Here is an 18510-nt window from a genome sequence, read left to right as displayed (position 1 = left end):
ACCTATTGGTGACATTGGGTGTCCAGAATGAAGGTCAGTCTAATAAACTATTCTCGGTTTTCTAAAGTCATGGAAAACGAACATACAGTACACCAAAACCTGGAATATAAAATTGTGATTTTCAGGATGGGAAAATCTTCAAAGATTTGTATAGTTGCACTATTTTATCTAGTTCTAACCTGCTCCAAAACACCTGCCATGTCAGCCTGAAGACCTTGATGAGCTGGTTCAGGTTCAGTGTGTTTGATTAGGGTTGGAGGTAACCACTGTACCGTGGCCATACTATATTATAGGCAAAAATGAATAGTGGGTCCGAATTCAAATTCATAAAACAGTACCCCAATGGATGATCTGTTACTTCTGAAGTGTGTGTGAAGTGAAGTGTGTGTCAGTGTACTCTCCAATAAGGCCATGGAAGAGGATTTGCTGCTGTGTTTGAAATCACCCACTATACCCTCTTTCACTATTCCCTACTTTAGACCACTAATATAGTCCAGCTGAAGTAGAGAATGAAAATTCAGACACAGGGTACACATTGGACCAGCATTTTGGAAAATAAATCGACAAATGATTTAGCGGCAGGCGCCATCTTTCATTTTGCACGACCCTGGCTGTATCCGAAATCGCCCCCTATACCCTCATTCACTATTCTCTACATTAGTCCACTCATACAGTTCACTTGAAGGAGTGAATGAAAACGAGTGAGTGAATTCGGACACTGAGTGCACCAGAAGGACTGCCGTTTTTGCATAGTTTGCTTGCTGTTTAATAATCATTTGATACGGGCAGCTCCAATAGTAAGATTGAAGGATATATCTTGAACTGTGTCACGAAATTATGTATAAACTTTAATAGTCAATTTACAATTAATTTGTACCTGTGTTGTATTACGCCGTGGACGAGTGCTTCTAAAATCAGTGACTGGATGATTCAGCTGCGGGCGCCATCTTCTGGTGAGACGCGGGAATTGACTCGGCGCGCGTTCTGGGTCATCTCTAGCCGTTGAGTGCATAGACATAATGGTTGAGTGTACATCGGTTGTACACTCGTTTTCGCGGTGCATTGTGGGATTGAATGAGTGCACTCGAGAACATCCACTTTGGTTTCGAACACCACTTAAAATGGCCGTCCCCTCAACTAGTGCACTATTTGAGGGTGTGGGGCGCGATTTCGGATACAGCCCCTCAGTACAATATGGGTATTTTCTAGCCATTGAGTGGGCATCGTTATTGCGGTGCATTATGGGAATGAGTAAACTATGGTTTTAAACTATGACCTCCCGATCTCAATTCGAACAGCTGTGTCTTTAGCCATTTTCAAACAACATCTAAAGACACATCTTTTTCGCCAGCACCTGATCAACTATTACTAACACTTACTATTTAAAAAAAAACCTAGCTACGTGTAGCCTACTGTGCTAGACTAACTGAGACTTGTCATGGCACAAGTATACTTCTGCTCTCTCGATGGTCTGATTGCTCTACCCGATCTCGTGAATGTGCGTATAAATATGCCAAATAAAAACGAAAACTCGTAGTATTGATACTTAAAAATGGACTTTGGCGTGTATATGCTACGCGATGGGTAGGGCTGTATCATATGCACGCCAACAAATTTCATATAATATGCACGCGAAAACTGCGTATTATATGCATGCCAAACACGCGCGTGTCATATATACGCCAAAGTCCATTTTTTTCGTATCATAACCACGAGTTTCATTTTTATTTTGGCGTGCTGTTTATACGCATTTTCATGAGACCGGGCTGTAAATGTACATTTTTCCCCAGAGTTATAAATATAATAAATATATTTTTATTTGAATTATTATTATTATTATTATTGGAATTATTTTAGTGTTTTAGATTTATCTGATGTTGCATTTTAATTGGTGAAATATTTAAAGAAAATATGTAAATCTGGAAAAAAATTAAGAGACCACTGCAAAATGATCAGTTTTTCTGGTTTTACTATTTATAGGTATGTGTTTGACTTGAGTAAAATTCACATTTTAATTTATTCTATAAACTACTGACAACATTCCCCCCCCCCCCCCCCCCCCCCCCCAAAAAAAAAAAAAAAAGATTAATTCAGAATCAAAGATTCTGTCATTTAGAGCATTTATTTGCAGAAAATGACAACAAGTCAAAATAACCAAAAATATGTTTTCAATCTCAAATAATGCAAAGAAAAAAGTTCATATTAATTTCTAAACAACACAATGCTAATGTTTTAACTTAGGAAGAGTTCAGAAATCAATATTTAGTGGAATAACCCTGATTTTCAATCACAGCTTTCATGTATCTTGGGATGTTCTCCACCAATTTTTCACATTGCTCTTGGGAGACTTGTGGAAGCAGCTCTGCTTTGTTTGATGGCTTGTGACCATCCATCTTCCTCTTGATCACTTTCCAGAGGTTTTCAATGGGGTTCAGGTCTGGAGATTAGGCTGGCCATGACAGGACTTGATCTGGTGGTCCTCCATCCAAATCTTGATTGACCTAGCTGTGTAGAGCATTGTCCTGCAGTCCTCAGCGTTGGGGAACATTATCAGAGCAGAAGGAAGCCAGTTTTCTTCCAGGAAAACCCTGTATGTGGCTCGATTCATGCGCCTTTCACAAAGACTGAATGAGCCTGATTCCAGCCTTGTCCCACATTATCACCGACCCTGCACCAAATTTCACAGTGGGTGCAAGACATTGTGGCTTGTAGGCCTCTCCAGTGGATAATGGTGACCACAGCACTGGTTTTTATACTTTTAAACTGATACATAATCAGTACATGAGGTGTGCATGTATTGGGATTCAAGAGAGAATTGAATGGCTGCCATGTAGAGATGCTTATTTTTTTTTAAAAATGGATTGGTTTCTTAATTTTTTTTTCCCCAGAGCTGTATTTATAATAATTATGCATCTGCCATCTAGACAACACTTCGTTAGAAGACTTTTCGTTTCTACTGCTCCAGAATGTTTTTTTTTTTGTCATCTCATGATTTTTGCTGAAGTATTTTCATATTTGTCCACAGAAGACCTAAGCCTGATTATCACAGCCTACTTCATTTTGTGTTCTTTCATAATTGGATGACCTTTCTATACTCTAACATGTGGACAAATGTAACTATAAAGAATGTGCATTAGCAACAATACAAACATCGCATTGATGACAGTGGGACAGTTGTGATATGACATAGATCTTGATGATAGTGTGATATTAGCAATGAGTTTATAACAAAAAAAAGAAACAACGAAGACAAAAAAAGAGTACAATATGGACTCTTTATGAATCTTTGCCTCCTAGACGACGCATTTTAGCAGTGACGTGGCGTGTTCCTCTTACTGGCTGCGAAATCCTCGCGCATGCGCATTGCTGCTATTATGTTTGCGCGCTTGACCGCTTGTATAGCTCGCGAGAGTTGCACGGTGGAGACGCGTCGCGTTTGTGTTTGAGTGAATCCACAGTCTTATAATGAAAGCCGCTGAACCGCTTTCACACACTCAGCCACAGAAAGCGGTGGAGCTTTACGTCTGTCTGCTGATGAAGTACCAAAGCAGACTCCTGAAACCGTTTCTCCATTGATATTTTCCTCCAGAAGATTATTAGAAGTGCGTCTGAATGAGCTCAGCTATGGCGACGCGACTCTCTGACTTGTTTGGAAACAGCCGGATAATTGCAGGACTGCTGGTCAACTTACTGTCTTCGATCTGTATAGTGTTCATCAACAAATGGATCTATGTGCACTATGGCTTTCCCAACATGACCCTGACTCTCATTCATTTCGTAGTGACATGGCTGGGGCTGTTTATGTGTCAGAAGATGGATATATTCTCCCCCAAGAGCCTCAGACCTTCTAAAATCATCCTGCTGGCTCTGAGTTTCTGTGGGTTTGTTGTTTTCACCAACCAGTCTCTCCAATGCAACACAATAGGAACATATCAGCTGGCCAAGGTCATGACAACACCTGTGATCATAGTCATCCAGACCATGTACTACAGAAAGACATTTTCCACAAAGATTAAACTGACTCTAGTAAGTGGGGTTTTGTTTATTCGACTGGTATATTAAGAATTCATTCAAAAATATGGCTACATTTTTATAGAGCGCCATGCATCAGTTTGAATTATGCTCTGGGTAAATGCTGATAAAAGCAAGTCATGGTTGCATGCTGATTTGTATATGCAAGGTTATGGATCAAAACAGCTGTGATTTTTACACCACTTTATATAATTTATTCTTTTATTTTTAATAAAAAGGTGCCCATCACTTTAGGGGTCATACTGAACTCCTACTATGATGTGAAGTTCAATCTTCTGGGGATGATCTTTGCCACACTTGGGGTCTTCGTAACCTCACTGTATCAAGTGGTAAGTATTGCATTCTCACTCTGCATCATTATTGAAAAATAAAAATCATATCCCTTTATTTAAATCAGCAGGTGGTCAGGAACTGGCCAAATCAGAGTCCCACAATATAGCAATGCTGATATTTACTGTATAACATAATACAATTGTTAGAACTTTAAATATTTATTATTTTCACACACATTATGTAGCACAACTGTTAGCACTAAATCAGTTTATTAAAATGATTTCTGAAGGATCATGTGACACTCAAGTAGAAATGGCTGCTGAAAATTCAGCTTTGCCATCACAGGAATAAATTACATTTACTCTATTGTTTTATGATTTATTTAATTTTTTTTTTTATAAACGCATGCAGTCTTGGTGCATAAGAGACTTAGAAGAGAGAAAAAAAAGTCCCTAAACTTTTGAACATTAGTGTGTGACATAACCAAATCAACCAATGATAATGAAGTGTTGTTTTTTTTAAATATAAACAAATAAAAATATATTTTTGAGAAAACTACTTTTTAAATAAAGGCCTTGTTGAAATTTCTGACCATAAATTACTTCCCTCATTAAGTATTTAGATATTTACACTGAATCTGAATGCTGATTTAATCATTTATTTCTCCTATTACAGTGGGTTGGTGCCAAACAGCATGAGCTTCAGGTGAACTCTATGCAGTTACTGTATTATCAAGCACCCATGTCTTCAGCATTTCTCTTGGTCCTTGTGCCATTCTTCGAGCCCTTCACTGGAGAGGGTGGTATCTTTGGCCCCTGGTCATTTCAGGCGCTGGTAAGAGTGCGAGCAAGAACGCGCCTGCTCTTTCAATGGCTCACACACTCCCTCTGAACGTATCCAAAGGAATTTCTTATATATACAAACACATGGTCACAGAGAGCGCCTTGTGTTATTGCACAGATTTCTTGGGGGGAAAATGTGAAAATGCTTGTGGTTTCCCCCATTGGATTAAAAGCTCACAAGTTCAATTTATTGCGCCTCTTATTGTCTGAATATTTTATATATATATAAATTTAAGTAAATAAGTAATTGAGCTGAATTGTATTTTCAAATGGTTGATTCTTTCTTTTTTTTCCTTCATCAAGGTCTTGGTTCTGCTGTCTGGTGTTATCGCCTTTCTGGTCAATTTGTCCATTTACTGGATCATTGGGAACACGTCTCCTGTTACGTATCCTTTCTGCTAATACTCTTAAAATATCTGTCATTCAGCTGTGGCTATTTTTTTTTTTCTATTTTAGGTGCAGAACAAACCCTTTAGACAAACATCTGAAAACAGTGTTCTCTATATCATGACTTCATTGTTTGTTAATTGTCAGATTAGGTCTATAATGCAAGCAAATGTTTGTTTACAGAGACTTGCCAAAGCTTGGCAAATAGTTAATATGTAGTTACACAATTGTTCAATAATGAAAGGGGAAGCTGTAAAGCAAGGCGCATTTTGTGGCCCTTAGCCATACTGAAAACTTTTAATGGTTTTGAATACACCCATTAAGTGAGACCTTTCTCAAAGTAAGCAGTAGAGGGAGCACTTTACTTCCATCTGTTTTAAACTGCACTTTTGGGCCACTTATTATTAGACAAGTGTTCTCTAAACCAATTTTTATTTTATTTTTACGCCAAGAACGTGGACGTATGATCTGTCATCTCATCATTTTTGCAATGTTTTAACAAATTCAGTTACTTTTAATAAGTGCTGGGTTGTGCAGTTTGTGATGACGTTAATTTAGAATATTCATGTATTAATGTAAATAGAAGTTACTGAGTTAGAGTCAAGCCAATTCCCAAACTCATGCATCCAGCACTTACTATTAATTCATGCACATTTAAGTTGATGTTAACATTGATTTATCCATCAATCAATATAAAAAAAATAGCATCTGTTATTTTTTTTACATGAACTCATTCACATATCATATTCACATGACTCATATCCATAAATCACTAACAAAACAGCATTATTTTTATATATATATATATATATATATATTTGTAACAGATTAATTACCTTTTTTACATAGCATTTTCAGGAGACTTATATATCCATAGATCAATATTAAAAATAACATTAACAAATTTGACTTTAACATATTTATTAACTATTGGACAAGACACATATTTGCAAGACTGATATATCCATAAATCAGTATTAAAACTTATTTTATTAACAAGTTATATATATAACATTTTTAAACTTTTTATATATTTGCAAGACTGATATATTCATAAATCGATATTAAAACTAACATGTTATTTTATTAACAAATTATTCTGATATATTTAACAATTTATTAACTTTTATCAGTATATTAATATTAAAATACCATCTATTGTTTTATTAACAGATTATACTTATTTATTTTAACAGATTTATTAACCTTTTACATATTCACAAATCTGCTATATCCATAAATCTGAATTAAAACGAACTACCTGTTATTTTAATGTTATTAAAACTTCTCTTAAATATAATATTCACAAGCCTAACTATAAAATATAAACATCCTTATTGTAAAATGGTCTAAAGAATCTCAGAAAGAATAAAATATATCAAGAAGATGATTCCCTGACTCATCTCTGCAGCTCAAGTCACGTTCTCATAGTCTGTTACTCAAGTGCAAGTCATAACTATATCCAAAAGTCATTGTCAGACAAGTTCCCTTAACATTTCATCTCACAGCTACAACATGTTTGGACACTTCAAGTTCTGCATCACGTTACTGGGTGGGTACGTCCTCTTCCAGGACCCCTTGTCCTTAAACCAAGGTCTGGGCATCCTCTGCACCCTCAGTGGCATCCTGGCATACACCCATTTCAAACTGGCAGAGCAGGAGGAGGGCAAAAGCAGGCTCACACAGAGGCCATAGGCCCGCTGAAGTGCCAATCAACAAGAAAGCCAGTGTTCAGTGCCTGATTTGTACAGGAATAGATAGCGATGGCTCCTGCACAGGAGCGTGAAGACTAACCAAACATAGAATGGAAGTAGGTTTAAGCCATAGAGGCTGACAACTTTAATAGCATTTCAATCTTTGTAAGAGTTTAATTTTTATTCCAAGTATTCAGTATTTGCAAATAAACATGCAAAAGAAAAGTGTCGTTTGAGGGAAGAACTCTTATTGCTGAAGTGTTTCCTTTTTATTTTGTAAGTGTTATTTAATGATGTATTTTTCAAATGGTCTGTACAAGAATAAAGCATTTTATAGAAAGTATCACAACAATGGAATGTTATCTTATATTGAGTCTGCTCATCACTTTTAGGGCAAGGGTCACTGCCTACTTGGCAAATAATCTTGAGTATCTGTGAAATGGAATGTCAATCATTTGTTGCTTTTCAACTTTTGCAATGCGCAACTTAAACAGTCACATTCCAAAGTCCTGTCGCTAAAATCTAGATGCTTTGCAGCTTTTTTGTGTGTGAATATTAGACTTGTCCTAATTTTGAAAAGGATGTGGTAAACAAAAATGTTGCAAATTATGTTGCTTAAAGGGACAGTTCACCCCCAAAAAACGATCTCTTTCATGGAATATGGAAGAATATATTTTGAATATATTCTTAAACATGAATGTTTTATTCTCCGTACAATTAAAGTTGACATCCTTTTAATTGGAACGAGGCTTGTTGTCCCCTAGTGAAGAGCCATATTTTCAAACTAAAACCGGCATCATAACAAACTAAATTTACTGAGCATTTAGGACAAGGAAATCCTCTGAAAATTTGTACATACTTTACAGAAAGATTCATGAAAATAATTTCAATCTAATCTAAACTGTGTAATATCATGTAATATATATATTTTTTAATATGTAATAAATTAATATATGCTAGCATTAAAAAGTTTGGTGTCAGTATATATTTTAAGTGATTTTAAAGGGGTCATATGATGCGATTTCAAGTTTTCCTTTATTTTTGGAGTGTTACAAGCTATTTGTGCATAGATGAGATCCCTAAAGTTGCAAAGATTAAAGTCTCAAAACCAAAGAGATATTCTTTATATTAAGTTAAGACTCGTCCACGCCCCCCCCTAAAGCGGCTCATTTAAACACGCCCCCACATGTCTACGTCACGATGTGGAAATATTTGCGTAATGCCGTCAAATGTTCACGCAAAGAAAGAAGGCGTGGTATCAGTAACCGCTGTAGTGTTGATGCAGGGACAGGGAGACGGGAAGGCCACTTTATTTGGCCTTCAGAAAGTAGATGCCTTGAGGAATCATTAAGATTACTTGCAACAGAACAGCAACGCATTTTATGGACGACTGTTTTGTGAACCTATGAGAGGAGGTCATTCTGACTTTGCTATGACAATCTGGCGCTTCTGAATCAGCGACTAAGTATGTTTTGTTATTAGTTTAAATATTTGCCATTGACTGTTCAAATGCGGAGTTTTGTGCGTAGTTTGTGCGCGTGTGTGTATGCACTGTGCTAATTGGCCAATCAGAGCAGACTGCTTGTCGGAAACGATGCGTTAGACATTAGACATAGAGGAACTACAATTATGTACAGTATATGAAAATAATGTGTTTTTTTTTACATTAAAGCATGTCAGCATATTCTGTTACACCAAATACACAAAATAAACTTCCACTTGTGTTGTGGCATAGTTGAAAAACTTTAGCATAGATGAATAACTGTTTCCAAACTTTTAATATGTGTACATGTCTTAAATATTAATCTTTAGGATTTGTCTTTATCCTGACTTCCATTAATAAAATTAATGGCTTTTTTCTTCAGTGGCCCATGGAATTTCCTCATTATTACAAGCCCAAACATGTTGAGCTAAAGGAACATGTTGTACTAAAATAAACTCTGAGTCACTCTCCTGGGCTATAAAGAACAGATCCTCTCACAGGGACTGTACAAGACATGTCTTCATGGCACAGTCCATTTGTCCCCTTCATAAAGAGGTAATTTCACTCAGCAAACAGGACCTCCCCTAACTATAGCAAGTTTCTCTGTTGGCGAGAAAAGCAAGTCTGCCATTCATACACAATGGTGTACAACAGCCATGTCATGACTACAGACTCACTTTACAAATGAATGTTGTCTGATGTGGATTTCACACAGCTAGTGTATTCAGTCACCAACCAGGTGACTCACAGAATCACAGTGAAGGAACAGATCACCATTACTCATTAACAAATCAAAACAGATGAAAGTTCTTTCAGTTAGTGCAAAGAAGGAATTTATTAGCTAGTGGTGATTAAAGTGATGCATTATTATAACTGCAATGGTATCACTATAAGCTCATCACAATTAGTAAGTGATAATGTTGTTGATTAATCTCATATAACAATTAAAACAATGGACTGAATGCAACCCACGAAGATTAGGTTTAAATGTAGTGATACTAAATATCGCAAATAATGTGAAAATATATTTCAAAGGTTTTAAAATGCAGTATACACTTCATAACGTAGAGAGAATGATTTTTAAAGGATTTAAAAGCACAATAATCTCCCAAAGTGCTGTTTGTCACCGTATTTTATCTTTAAATTTGAGTCAATCTCTTGATTGAGATCTGTTAATAAATCCTTATTTGCCTTATTTCCATCAACAATAAGCAATATGTGTTTTCTGCTTACAATTACAAATAACAGCCATCTAAAAATAGAACCGAAATGTAGTTAATATAGCGAAATTAATGCGTTAGTTCAAGTATTTCTTTGACTTTGTTGTCACATTCATTTATCATGAATTCCATACATATTACTTTATACCAGATGAGCTAAACTAGTCCAGTGTGTTGCAACAGGCTACTAAATCAACAACTTTTTACAACAACACAGGCAACTACATTCAAATGTCGTGTTAAATATAATATGAATTTTACATCGTCAAACTGGCATTAACAGTAAAATAGCAAACATAGATGGGTCTAATAATATCCAACTCGCCTTCCAGTGCGTGTATAGTGTAATGTTTACACCGCGCGCTTATAGCACGTGTTAGAACATTTCAAATTCAAACAGGCGCCAGTAGAGGGAGTTCGCGACGCTCAACGGTCACCAGCAGGTGAGACATTAACACTTTCAGTTGAGCGATTTTCGCACTTTCTCATATATGTATTACACCTGTACAATTGTAAATATCTGAATAATACTGTTATACACTCCAGAGAATTATTTTAACACCGTATGAGGCTTTAATGTCCGTGTAGTCGCTTAAAATAATTTGCCTCAGCCTTGCGCTAGCGCGGCCTACTGAAGCCTCGGGGTTTCCTGATAATCCGCAGCGGGAAAAAGACACCCGGGAGTGCGGGCGTTTGTGGTGTTGTTACTATAAATTAGCTTAGTCTTGTCGCTGAAATGCGCTATACTCCTCATTAAGCAAGAATCAGTTAAGTTGTGCATTTAAAATTACTATTACTATTCTGCTTGTAAAGAAATTTGTCTAAATTAGCATTAGCTAAACAAACACAACCGCGTCTTAAATGACATGTTTATGCTTCATAACGGGAGAAAAGTACATTACGTACGTTGTTTTGTTATTCTTCATATCATTTGTCAGTATTTTTTTCTGTCATACTGAATCCTGACATATCAAAAGAGCGTAAGACCTCGAGCGTTTCATCAGACGTAAAGTTAACGCAAATTTCAGAACGTTTCGTAAAACAATATTTACACGTCGATTTGTTATCATGTTACCTCTGGGGAAAAGCGTTTGAAGTTCCAGGTTTTACAAAACTTATGTGCAGCTAATTTGAATGGAGATATTCCCGTTTTTATGATGGCAGATATAAATCCCGAATACGACAAATTTGAGATTATTGTATTTTGTGTGTAAATTACTGAGTCAATGCTGAGCATTTCAGAGATATGAACATGGCACTGTCGTAGTCCAAAGACATTTTGAGCTTTACTTGAAGGACATCCATGCATCCGTAGCACTTGTAATGAACAACTTTTGGTCTTTTTGGCTTGCATTTATTTAACCGAGGCGCTAATAATCCACGAGGGTCATCGCTTTGGTCCAAACACTGTTATTTCACCTGTTACTGGGCTGATAAGCCTCAAATCCAAGTGCTTAGCCAGCAATGGGCGGGTGTAGTGAGACGGGACATGCCCGGACATGATCATATAGAGAGCCAGACAACTCAGCAAAGAGAGTGTACCACCGCTAGGCGCCTGAAGCCAGTCACGCTTTGAGATGTCATGCCCGAACCCGCCCATGACATGATGATCGGTGCGGTGGATTCTAGCCCCGACATGTCTCTCTGTGTCTATTTAAACCATAGACCGGCTCTCAGCCGGCTCCCACTCCACACTAACCCAGAGCTCAAGCACTTTATGTACAGGTAGCAGAGTATATATAGAAGATTCTTAGCTAGAATAGCCAATTTACCTCGATTTGCACAGGTAATGTTCGTTCTGAAGCTTGCATGTGTACTGAATTGGCTTTAAATTGTTGTATGTAAAATCTAACTCTGTTTATTTTTACAGATCACTACCAAAATGGCAACAGAAAGTTGTTTAAGCAGTTCTCAGATCAACAAGGTTGACAACGAAAAACTGGTAATGTAGCATTCAAGGTGTGCCTTTGGGGATGTAAGTGCATTTTTATTTCTTGAAATTACTGAGTTTTATTTCATGTAACTTTAGGTAAGACCAAAAATGCAGCTGAAAAGCCTGTTAGAGGATGCAGGTGCAGATAAAGATGTTTTCACCATGAAGGAGGTGAGGAGATGTGTCTGCTGATAGTAGTTTAAGTCCATTTCATCTGATATAAACTAATGTTCAAAGGTTTATGGTGGGGAAGATATCCTATGAAGTCTCTTAAGCTTACCAAAACTGTATTTATTTGACCAGAAATACAGTAAAAACAGTAGCGTTTTGAAATTATTTAAATTTTATATACATATATATTTTAAAATGCAATATATTCCTGTGGTGGCAAAGCTGATTTTTCAGCAGCCATTACTCCAGTCTTCAGTGTCACAATCCTTTAGAAACCATTCTGATGCTGATTTGGTGCTTAAGAGTTTTTTTATTAATTAATAATTGTTAATTATTTTTAGTATTAATGTTAAAAATATATATTTTTTTGCAAACTGACACATTTTTTTCCCCAGAATTTATTTCAAGAACATTTATAAAAAAAACTAAAAAAATACTTGTAACATTATAAATGTCTTTACTGCCGCTTTTGATCAAGTTCATGCATCCTTGCGGAATTAAAGTATCTATTTCTTTAAAAAAAAATCTTACTGATCCCAGACTTTTGAATAGTAGCATACATGTCATGCTTTATGGCTGTATTTATAATTGAACGTTTGCCAATTGTGTTAGTAATGCTGAACCCTGCTGTATGTTGTGTGTATAATTTTTTTTATATATAAGCACTTATGGCAGTGACACTTATTTGAGAGTTTCTGAACAAAAAAAAGCCAATGGTGTTTGACATTACAGGCTAAAAATAATCCTTATCCAGTTTCATATGTTGCTGCTTATTGCTGTGTAAACTTGCATATAATTAGTAAATTATTAATTAATTATATATATATATATATATATATATATATATATATATATATATATATATATATATATATATATATATATATATATTTATTTTTTTATGGGTGGAAGTTGTGGTTGTCCTACTAACAGGAACGTGTTACTCATCTATATTGAATATTTATAAAACCACTTCTTTACCATTCTTTCTGTCAATTCTCAGACTGTTTCAGGAAATGGTTTCCCTGTTGATCTCTAAACAAATTCTGTTTCTGTGTTTTTTTTAGGTTATGTTTTATTTGGGGAAGTATATCATGAGCAAGGAGTTATATGACAAGCAGCAGCAACACATTGTTCACTGCGGAGAGGATGCTCTTGGAGCCGTTCTAGGGGTGAAAAGTTTCTCGGTCAAAGAGCCCCGGTGTGTATTGACTCTAGTTTCTTTAAGGCAGAGAAGCTGTAGTACCAATGACCTCTGGGAATATCAGGGCGGGGCTTTAAAGCAACAGGTGGCAGCTTTCTTGACATTTGACCCACTTGCTCTGAAAGGGTCTTTTGTCACCTGTTTAAAATATGAAGTGGCTGCATAAGGTATTTGGATACAAATAGTGGGCCAGTGTAGATAAAAAAAAAAAAGCATATATAAGTATATATTACTTTTCTCATATTTGTGATGTGTATGAGAGATCACAACCCCCCCCCCCAAGAATCGAAAGTGAAATGTGCTATATGAAAACTAAAGTTTCATTTGTAATTTTACCTTTCTTTTTTTCAGAGCCCTCTTTGCAATGATCAACAGAAACCTTGTAACAGTGAAAAATACAGGTACTATGATTGTTAAAACTTTTTTCCACAATATTCTTATCTATGTTGTTTGTGTTAAAACTGTATTTGTTTCCTTTTACAGATACTCATTCTACCTTCTCTGAACCCAGAAGTCAAAGTGAACCAGATCGAGGGCCCAGGGTAAACGTTCTTTTATGCTCACACACTTAGAACCACAGAGTATTGACCCATTCCACAGAGTTGCCCTGGTGCTGTGTTTGCGCTTGAATGGGTTTTATAGAGCCCCTGCTGTGTTTGAGATTGAAGCATGACTGAAACCCCACTGTCTGTTCTAGGACACTGATTCAGACTCTCGTTCATCTACCTCACAACAGCAGCGCAGGAGGAGGAGAAGCAGTGATCCTGGTAAGCACACACCACAGAGCAAAAGACACACCAGCTGTGTCCTGTTCAGTGTGTATGAAAGCACACGCTTCGTCAGCAGGGTTAGATGGGATTTCAGATAGAGCTGTTTATTCTAGTCTTGATGTAGTTCCTGTTTAAACAGGAAGGGCTTGTCCATTTTTTTTTCTAGCTCAGACTGATACAGTTACAGTCAAACTAATGCGTTAATTTTGAAAAAAAAAATTGCTGTTTGATCTAACTGAAAAGTAAACATTTTAACAAGCGTACCATCGGTTGATATATTTTGGTATTTAGATTTCATGATTTCAGGCTTTTTCATGATTTTGTCCTTTTTCAAGAACTGTTTGTTTTTCTTGCCTTGTATCTTTTGTGAATCAACCAGTATACATTATATCAGTCTCAACCACTGAGCAGGGAAGACTGTCCTCATGACGGAGATAATTTCCTACTATTCCTTCAGTCCCGACAGAGGACTGTACGTGGGTAAACATGTGGTACCATAATGACTGCTCTCTCTGTCACTGTAAACATCTCAAACGGACACAGAGATCTGGAGGCTGTGCAGAATGTGCTCAGATGATTGTTACTCTTCAATGGCCCATTTTTAAACCTCAGCTATGCACACAAAGGCAGTTTGTTGAGCAAGCAGCACTATAGATGCACCATTAAAACAGGGTTATTGCTCTGAGCATTGCTCCTGTTTGGCTCTTAAGTGTCCAAAGTTGAGTGCATATAACAAGAACATCAGCAAAAAAAAAAAAAGATTTACCCTAATGTAATATGCAGTATACACTTAAGCTTATGTTTAACATAATGAAAAAGAAACAGATTGGAAATGTTTGTAAAGCCTACAGAGCAGTGTAGTTCACTTATGTGAAAACCCTCTGACAGACATGTCAAAAAAAGAACTTTTAGTACTAAACTTATTTTGTGCTTTCTATAGAGAGTACTTCAGCCGAAGACGAGCCCAGAGAACGCAGAAAGAGGCACAAGTCAGACAGCTTCTCCCTGACATTTGATGACAGCCTGTCTTGGTGTGTGATTGGCGGCCTGCACCGGGAGAGGGGGAACAGCGAGTCTTCGGACGCACAAAGCAACTCTGTGAGTAGCACATTTAATAATTCATTCACATCGTGTTGGTTTACCAGCGACTGTAACTACTTTGTGTTGTCATTTGGCCCTTTCTAACCAGCGTTTTGCTTGTTTTACAGGATGTAGGTATCTCTCACAGTGAGGGCAGTGATGAAAGTGCAGACTCGGACGCTGACTCTGATAACTTTAGTGTGGAGTTTGAGGTGGAGTCCATAGACTCTGACGCCTACAGTGAGAACGATGAGGATTCATTGCCAGGAGAGAATGAGGTTTCAACTCAAACTCCTGTTCTATTCAGAGAGAGATTAACTGATGATCTAACTAACCTAACCTGTTTAACAGTCCTCAACTCACTGCAATTCTGTATTTGCTTATTTAGGTGTATGAAGTCACAATCTTTGCTGAGGATGAAGATTCGTTTGATGAGGATACAGAGATAACTGAGGCAGTACGTAACACTTTAGTACCTGATGTTTTTCTTAGTGGAATGATAAAAAAATCCAATCAGGATTAGATTGGATTGTGAAAAGGTGGGGGTGAAAGAAAAAGCATTTGTAAGCCTGCCAAAAAGGGCAGCTGTTTCAGAGATGCCGCAAGTTATTACATTTTGTTGAAAGATCATGACAACATTTTTTTTTTTTCCTCTGAACTTTGTCCACTGATTAATTGTGCATGATACGACCAGGAATGTGTATTAAGAAATTACATGCCATGCTGACTTTAACGGTACCATATTTTAAACTTTTATAGCAATATAGTGCAGGTTTTTTTTTCATGTCCATTTCCATCGTTTCTCTGACCCACAGATTTAAACAGGCTTTTTTATTTCAAAAGCAAGAAAATCATAATAATCTAAGATAACAATGTGTTCACTCAGGACTACTGGAAGTGTGCCGAATGTAGCGAGCTCAACCCTCCTCTTCCTCGGCATTGCAAAAGCTGCTGGAACGTCCGACCCGGTTGGCTTCCAGAATCGCACTCCAGCAGTGAAAACACCTCCACTAACACTCAACCCAGCACAGAAGACGCCAGCGTCATCACAACTCCTAGCTCAGCCTCAGATGACAAACTTCTTCCTTCCAAACCCTCAAGCCCTCTTCCAGAAACAGATGAAGGAGTGGACGTACCCGACGGCAAATGCTCACAATCTCCCATCGCCGCTAAAGACGAACTTCTCTCCTCCACTGCAACAACCATGACCGAATCTCAGACATTGTCATCGCAGCCCTCAACCTCTTCTGGTGGGGGCAGCAGCCAGGAAGAGGCCCCCGAGCTAGAGCGCTACAACAGCCTGGAGGCCTGCCTGCCCGCCACTTGCCTTGAGCCCTGCGTCATCTGTCAAAGTCGCCCCAAGAACGGCTGCATCGTCCATGGAAGAACTGGACATCTTATGGCTTGCTACACTTGTGCCAAGAAATTAAAGAACCGGAACAAGTTGTGTCCGGTGTGCCGAGAGCCCATTCAGTCAGTCGTGTTGACCTACGTGAGCTGAGGCACAGCAGATATACCTCCTCTCCTCTCACATGAAGTTTGTTATGCTTCTGTTGCCTGTCTCATATTTCTAAAACTTTCGAGTTCAAATTCAATATTTGTAATATGTTTCTTATTGATTAATACATTTTATTTATGACTTAACAAGCGAGGTTTTCGCTGACATGCTGGGTATCAAATTCACAGAACTGTGTTTTAAGGGTTGACTTGCAGAGATTCTGTATACGTTGTATCAATTACTAGAAATGTTTGTAATAATTTAATTTATGTACATGCAGATGTATAGGTTTCATGTTAATATGAGTTATTTGCCGCACTGAAACGTGCTCCTGAGTTGTAGCTCTTGAGACACCCCTTTAATTTTGTTCCTCTGGAATGAAATAATCTTCTGCACAGTTTTCTGCTGCAGTGTCTCTTGTCTTATTTTCTCTGAGTGAGGCATAATAAATGATTATTTTGAGGCTCTTCTGCTTTCACAGTACAAGTGAAATTCTGTCTTTCTGCCACTTGTTTTAAATGTTGTTTTTGGTTTTGTTATTGTTGTTTAATGGTTTTTAGGATAGCTGATTGGCTGTAAAAAGGTGGTTGGTGTCAGCTTCCTGTGCTGTTTGTTGAATAGTACACAGCGGTCACCTAGAGAGAGATCTGGTTACTAGGGACCCACTTTTCACTCAATATCAAGAAACGTGTTCCGACTTGTTTCTCTCTAATGGCAACCTTGCACAAACATCAGCCTCTGTGCTGTTTTTTATTATTATTATTAAATAATACAGTATAATCCCACACTTTTCACACCCAAGCACTTCTACAATGGAAAACTGATGTATAGTTGGTAAAAAGGAGTAGCATGGTGAATCAATTGTACTCTGGTTGTTGTGAATGTTGTGCAATATTCCTTTCAGCACTAATTTAATAATCTATTTGATTTGCTTTTGAAAGAATTCAACACACGTTGATTAATTTGTTAAAATATTAACATGCTGCAGAGGACATACTTTTTTGCATATGAAAACATTTAAATGGATTGATCCAGTTGTTTCTGCAAGATGTAGTACACAACTCACCTCACATGTAGTTACTTAATTTGAATTGTGCAAAATAGTAGCAACATGTCAAATGAACCTGGAAGTTTTACGCTAATGTTCCCTTTTCTAACAGCATATCTGCCAGATGTTCTACAAATGAACTGCAGTCAGTACTTGATTGCTGAACCCAGATATTTTCAGACTTGAGGTATGTAATTTACTGCACTCTCTTTATACTTGCACAGCAGGAATTACAATCAGACTAAACCAAAACGTGTGTGTGTGGATTAAAGAATGGATGAGCAATGGATGAAATAAATTGAAGCATCAGAAAATAAAATGAATAGCTATAGCCAACTCCCTGTTTGAGCCATGTTTAACTGCTTTATGATAGCAGCACTTATTAGTTATTACTTACTATATGATGTTTATTTAGTTTATTATTTGCCATAAATTTATTCTCTTACCCTTGTTCTTTGATGGATGTTCTATAAATGTCACTTACATTTGTAAGAATTCTCTAATAAAAGTTCATGGAAAAGAAAATCGCCCTGTGCCAACACCTTTTGTCTGTCAATTGCAAAATATGTAATTTTTCATATTGCTTCAACAAGTCTGTTCCAGGAAACTGACTGAAGATTACATAGGCAATGTCATTAACACATCTGTTGCTCTGAGCTCATATATAGTTACAAACCCAGTTCCCCGCATCAAAGAACTTCTTCACATTTCAAAGCAACTTTTACATGGAATTCAAATCTGAAGACAGAAGAAGAAAGCCAAGAAATCAGCTTTTTGTGATAAAATTAGGTTGTATCTGTAGGCATTTCAGGGGTTATAAAATCTCATTGTACTAAATTTTCTTTTTAGAAAATGTTATACTGATTATTATTTCG

At 37.0% G+C, this 18510-nt stretch overlaps 2 protein-coding genes across 7 annotated transcripts; both read left to right on the top strand.

Moving 5' to 3' along the window:
- The first annotated feature begins 3398 nt into the window (after positions 1 to 3398).
- LOC306861378 (solute carrier family 35 member E3) lies at positions 3399 to 7588 on the top strand. The gene is made up of 5 exons (XM_079403603.1): positions 3399 to 4026; positions 4251 to 4361; positions 4981 to 5139; positions 5451 to 5533; positions 7043 to 7588. The coding sequence occupies exons 1-5, from the start codon at positions 3613 to 3615 to the stop codon at positions 7227 to 7229; spliced, it is 954 nt and encodes a 317-aa protein (XP_079259729.1). The 5' UTR covers positions 3399 to 3612; the 3' UTR covers positions 7230 to 7588.
- Positions 7589 to 10206: 2618 nt separating this feature from the next.
- On the top strand, positions 10207 to 18151 carry LOC306861537 (E3 ubiquitin-protein ligase Mdm2-like). Of its 6 annotated transcripts, none has more exons than XM_079403854.1 (11): positions 10207 to 10374; positions 11802 to 11873; positions 11961 to 12035; positions 13103 to 13236; positions 13591 to 13640; positions 13723 to 13781; positions 13937 to 14006; positions 14950 to 15107; positions 15218 to 15367; positions 15478 to 15546; positions 15976 to 18151. In XM_079403854.1, the coding sequence occupies exons 2-11, from the start codon at positions 11814 to 11816 to the stop codon at positions 16588 to 16590; spliced, it is 1440 nt and encodes a 479-aa protein (XP_079259980.1). In that variant the 5' UTR covers positions 10207 to 10374; positions 11802 to 11813; the 3' UTR covers positions 16591 to 18151. The 6 variants fall into 6 exon arrangements, with proteins under 6 accessions (XP_079259980.1, XP_079259983.1, XP_079259982.1 ...); XM_079403856.1 differs by having other exon boundaries at positions 10351 to 10394; XM_079403855.1 differs by lacking the exon at positions 10207 to 10374 and adding an exon at positions 10393 to 11717.
- Positions 18152 to 18510: the final 359 nt, after the last annotated feature.

This window comes from Barbus barbus (genome assembly GCF_936440315.1).
Source record: "Barbus barbus genome assembly, chromosome: 42".
NCBI classification, from domain to species: Eukaryota; Metazoa; Chordata; class Actinopteri; order Cypriniformes; family Cyprinidae; genus Barbus; species Barbus barbus.
Note: the sequence above shows the minus strand (reverse complement) of the source record. Positions and strands in the feature narration are given on the sequence as shown.